Consider the following 6000-nt stretch of genomic DNA (forward strand, 5'->3'; position numbering starts at 1 on the left):
CCAGGCCATGGACCCGGAGGCGGGTTTTTGCCCTCTCCCGATTAGACCAGAGCCTGGGTGGCATTGCGGCAAGTGAATGTAATGGACCGCAAGACGGACCGAGGTTGCCAAATGGTCTAAGAGTTGCCGATGCCATGGTGAAATGAGGACCAAAAAATATGTGGTGGTGTGCAGCATGGGAACACCCATGTTTCAACTCCTACCTGACACAGTGTTGCACAATGCACTGTGTTGGATTACTTTTTTTCATGAAGCCATGTAAGGCAATGCAAATTGGTCCTCATGTGGTTTTGTAAATCTCAAATACCATTGTGCATCGTGGCTGTGCCAAAAAAAGTGTAACAACCACAACATAATTGCTTTGTCTTCATAGTTTAGGCATGCAATCATTCTGCCATACTATTCTAGTATATAGTTGGATGTTAAATGTGTTTCTACACCAAACGCCAAAAGCATATGCAAGGATTATGAAAAAGGTATAGCAAACAGTGCTAACGATAATCATGTGGAATTTGCTTTGCAGCACATGATGGAAATTTTGTAGTTGAAAGATAATACACAGGTTTACATCCATTAAATCATCCATATGCAGACTTGGCAATAAACATACTACCAACATGTTTGTTCCACAATATTGTCCCCCTTTACCAATCCCCTGTGGAACAGTGAATTTCACATAGTGTAATTAAAGATGAACTTGAAACCCCAGTGTATATCCAGGCCTTGTGTTGTGGCTCTGTGAAGAAGTCAGCAGGGTTTTTGTCATGTCTGCTGAACGGGAGACATCCTTTACAACGCAACTTTTACAACGCAGTGCCTTTACGACGCAACTATTACAACGCATGTCATTACAACGCATTGCGCTGGGGGGCGCTCTAGGATAGGGAATAGATTTAATTTACTATCCAACACCTTCCCTACTATCCACGGGGACTGGAGTTGGAATAGTAAATTAAACTATTCACTATCCAGCACCCCTTAGCGCTATGCGTTGTAACAGCATGCGTTGTAAAAACTGCGATGTAAAGGCATGCGTGGTAATGTCATACATCCCTGCTGAACATCTGATGTAGCATCAGAAGATGTTCTTTGTGTTTTGAGGGCCGGTAAGCGTGGGCCTTAGTGGGTGCTCGGCATAAACCCCCAATCCCTCACAATGGCCTTTCCCACCGCATTTCTGTCTCAGACATTAAAAAATGTTTTGAAGTTGGCAGTCTTTATGTGATATGATATGCTTGTGCATGACACACTGCAGTCATACAAAATAACACAAAGGTTTGTCAATGGTTGAACTCCGTTTTAATCGTTGACAATTGTTCCCACTAAAATCCTGTTTTGTAGTTGCTTATGAGGCTGTCAAAGTGAAGGAATAAAAGGTGTGGCCTAACCTGCTGAATACACTCAACAAGATGAATTTAATTAGAAAAGGTAACAGTAGGGAAGTAGATGAATTATGGTATCAAAGTAAAAACTGAAGACATGATACAACTTCTTGAATCAATTTTAGCTAATGAAATGGATGGGGTGAGAGTTGTGTCCATAGATGGTAAAAACTGCCTTTGGATATGATTGCTCTGTATGGTGGTATAAGGAACATAAACAAATGGAGGTTAGAGAACAATGAAGACCATCCAACAGGTTTGGATAAATCTGAAGCTAACGTTGAATTCATTATTGAAAGGAAATGAGGAGCATGCTTTAAAATGTAATGTATCGCCTTTGTGAATCTTTCTGAACGAAATACAAATATACATAATGTAAATGAGGGCTTGGTGTAAGAGGGGTGCATTTTTGTGACTTCTTTATAAGTAAAAAATTACAATAATTCTGGTGCTTTACATTTACATTACTTTTTCGTCATGCTTTTGTAAGTTAGAAAGTAAATGCTTATGTTTGTGTGAAAGAGAGTGAGAGAATGAGAGTGCAGAATAGTGTGCTTTAAGTTCCTAGTAGAATGTGAGTGAGCAGACGTTTATTTAGCATGTGAGTGTGACTGTTATAGACTGTGAACTTAGAGTTCAATAAACTTGGTGTCTTGATTGATGTGAATGGGGATGTATATTATTCTGTTTCAATTAGAATAATAGCTACTGCCATCTACTTCTGTGGATTTCCTCTCTGCCTACCATCTCTGTGGATTTTATCAATGGCCACAACATTGAATTTTTAGAAACTATCAGTGTTCTGCTCATTTTGACTTTATGACCTGCTATGGGTTTATTGTCATCACAGATAACTTATTCCATTACCCCATTACAGTGCCCCCCTTGTAAACACTGGGGGAAAAAACAGGAGCATCAGCTGAAGAGCAATTGCTGGTGCTACATGAAAGTGGAAGGGGCAACCTGTGTTAAACAATATACTTTGATATATCATATTGAATATAATTTTTGCATGATATCTGAGATCTAGCGAAACACTCATAAAACATAGGTTTCAAGCCAATTCAACAATGTTCACATATTGGTCCTTTGAGGGCGCACACTCTGTCTTGTGTAATAATTAACAGTTATGAGTCTTCAGCGAATAAATAGTGAGTCTACAGCAAATAAAGCCAGTTAACACGATTCAAATAGTTTGGCAGCCAATGAGATCCTATGTAAAAACATAATATACTTACATGCCGAAGAGAAACCAATAGTTTTGAGAACTACCTTCCTTACACATTTCTTTCATTTCCACATTTGTAATTGTAAGTTGCATCTGATTACATTGAATCAGTTTACTTATGGTAGTAAACAAGATGAAATACTAGAAATTATGTATCTGAAATAATGTGTCACAAGGTTGTCAGTTTAATGAAAATGAAATGTGTATAACTAAGGTAAAAATATAGATTCACACAAAGACACAGATGTACAGTAATAGAGATGCTTGACACGTATCACTATAAAGACTGCACTTGGAAACTGACATATGTATTCTGTGTTTTCTGTAAAACTATTAGTTCATTAACTTCAAAATTTATGGAATTAAATTGTTTGTAACTTCATGAAGTTAGCAAACCCTACAGTTCTGGATATGTTAACAAAGTTTTGAAACTGAAATGCTATAACAATAACCACTGCTCACAGTAGGCTGAATTTGTTCATTTTGTCAGTTCTGTAATGATGCTGTGGAAATGACATGCCTTTGACTCAGATCACACAACATTGCGTGTGGTTCTCCAACAGATTGACATATGCCAGCTTCCTAGAGTCCTCCTAACATTCAGCCCACCTGTGATGTCATAGTAAGGAGGGGCTTCCCTTCAGCGGACTCCTTTCTTGGTATCTCCTTCATCACCATGGCAACAGCCTTATCTGCCGCCCTAGAGCCTTTCCCCTACAACAGTGAAATCAACAATGGTTTGCGTCAGGAAATTTGCCTTTGTCACCTGTTTTTAATATGCAGTCTATGTTTTTAGAAGCGCTACATCATGTTATCATTCCCTCATTGAGTGATTCTTTGATCACTTTAGATGTTCTGAAATTATGAAATATGAAAAAATTATTAATAGTTACTAGTAGTAACAATTCTGATGTAACACTGGAAATGTGGATTCCTTGGCCCTTATAACTGAATTAAATGTTCAATGGTTTCATATGTTGTGCAATTTTAATTTTTTCCACATAGCATTGCAAGTATATTTGTCATGGCACCCTGTTGTTGATTCTGATATACTACTTTGGGCTGTTGTATCTGGTATTCCTATTGCACAACTATGTCTCCTTTGATGGGAGCAGTAAACTACACATAACACATGATAAAATATTGTGAGTGAAGTTGTATTCAGCTTAGAGGAGCTGGCCCCAAGTGGCCAGCATTGCAATATTGTGCTGACTGACCCTAAAACCATTTGAAGGAATTCTAATCAGCAGTTGAAGAGGGCTCTCAATAAGGGAGTGATGTAAAACAGCTGGTGTTCAGTGTTCATGAAAATGGAGAAATCTTTTGTTTCCCATCTAACAGACATACAACCAACTTTATTATGATTTCTCTTTTCCTACATGTGCGGGTTTATCTGTAATAAATCTTATCTGCTTTTTCAATTTACATAAAATGGAATTTCAGACAAACTAATGATCAGATGGGCCACTTGCAGCAAACTATACTATGCCAGAGACAATGTATTTTGAAAAGTCGAAAAATTCTGTATTTTGCCCACATTTTCCTGCAATGGAAATTTCTTGTAGGAAACATTTTTGAATGGAGAGTTAAATCTTTTAGCAGAGAATGTTTCCACAAAAACATTTTTGAAAAATAATTACCCAACAAAAGTAGATGTTGCTATTTTTTCTGCCAATAAAGTCTTCCAATAGAAGATATTTTCCCCACTCCCTTTCTAGAAACATTTGGAGCTTCATGCACTTAAGAATGGTAGCCAGGTTTAAAAAAACGATTATGAAGTTGGGGTTGGTGAAATTATCAACCCTGTTCACTCTATACATTAAAAAATGACGTGCTTGATTTGTGGGGGCTAAGTCACAATAAGATAGGTTGCTTTAAACTGCAATTTTGCCCCCCACGAATGCACAATGCATACCTATATAAAATGAATCTCAATCACAAAAAAGAGAAAAAACACAAAAACAAATTATGTGTCTACTGTGTGAGCTGCATTTGCTTAATATATTTTAGGGATACATATGTATTGCACACTAAAAGTGAGTGAACACAAAGGAATGTCAAGCAATGACTAAGTATAGTGAATGGAAATGATGGTCTATTTTAACATTGATTCAATTGTCCCTGCATGATTTTTTTATTTTAAAAATGGAGGCTTATGGTTAGTGTTTCATTAAAGTTTTTAATCTAGCTTTTTCTAAATTAGTGCTACATGTGATTTAGATAGGGACTAAGCTACTCAAATTTTCCAGAACGTTTGTGAATCTACTCTGTGTTTATTAGATAATGTTATTAAACATCTCAAGCTCAGTAGCTTCTGTTTCAATCTAACACAGGATATTTATAGAACACCAACCTGGCACGCAAAACAATTTGTAAGATTAATGGGAAACCTGACTCAAGGTTTCTGGTGCAAAAGGAAAAATTATTTTACGTTTTATTTCCTAACCAAATGCTTCATAACTCAGTATGATTGTTTTAATAATACATAGACACCCTTTCATCTGGCTCTTCAAAAATGCTTTCATCTCATTTCCTGTTCCTTTGAAATTTTCACCTAAAGCAAAGATGTTTTGATTCTTGCAATTAGAAATGTTTGCCTGTTTAGTGAACAATCCCTAATATTTGCTGATTTTGTTTTAATCAGAATGATAACATGCTTGATGTGTGATTTACAATTACAGTTCACCTGCCATTTTTCACTTGAAAATTGATTTGGCCCTCTTCCTAGATGGACATCATGTTCATTATTACTGGTGAATTGTAATACAAATCATGCATCAGCTACATAATGCTATTTTGTAAAAAACAAACTTAAAAAAAGCAAAACAACTTTATATGAGTATTGTAAAAATAAAAATTTGAATGTAAACACACTAAATAGTTACTAAATGGTCTACATCAACAGGTTTACATTTTATGAATGCTTTTAAAAATGCAATTTGTTGACAAAAAATGCATTATTTGTTGTGCAAAAGCTAAACAATTTTGTAGATTTTAATGTATATTTATATCGCATTAGTCAAATAGGGTTATCATGTAGTTGACTATACATGTGTCTATCACTTTCTAAGATCCCTATTTTATAGTAAAACATTATTGAAATGGTACAGAATAAAATGTGCCAATACAATATTTGAAACACACTGAGACTATTGCAAGCTGTGCTGTGAACAACATTTGCCTACTACACATTACACATTTTGCTCATTGGTATAGCAGTGCTGAAAAACTCTGACTCACACTCAGAAAGAAGATACCCAGGACAAGATAAGGAATAGCAGAGTTTATTGCTAATCCTCACAACGATACCCAACAAATTACTGATTTTCTTCAAGGCCACATCTCATTCATTTTACATTACAATAAAGAAATATGGTTTCCCTTTCAGGT

General features: G+C 36.1%; 1 protein-coding gene across 2 annotated transcripts in view; it reads right to left on the minus strand.

Moving 5' to 3' along the window:
- PEX5L (peroxisomal biogenesis factor 5 like) overlaps positions 1–3318 on the minus strand; it is a 392012-nt gene extending 388694 nt beyond the window's left edge. For both annotated transcript variants that reach the window (XM_078668173.1, XM_078668174.1), the window contains exon 1: positions 3220–3318. In XM_078668173.1, the coding sequence (XP_078524299.1) occupies positions 3220–3288 (69 nt within the window). In that variant the 5' untranslated portion in view covers positions 3289–3318. The remainder of the gene's footprint in view (positions 1–3219) is intronic.
- Positions 3319–6000: the final 2682 nt, after the last annotated feature.

This window comes from Lissotriton helveticus, chromosome 11 (assembly GCF_964261635.1).
Source record: "Lissotriton helveticus chromosome 11, aLisHel1.1, whole genome shotgun sequence".
Taxonomy (NCBI): Eukaryota; Metazoa; Chordata; class Amphibia; order Caudata; family Salamandridae; genus Lissotriton; species Lissotriton helveticus.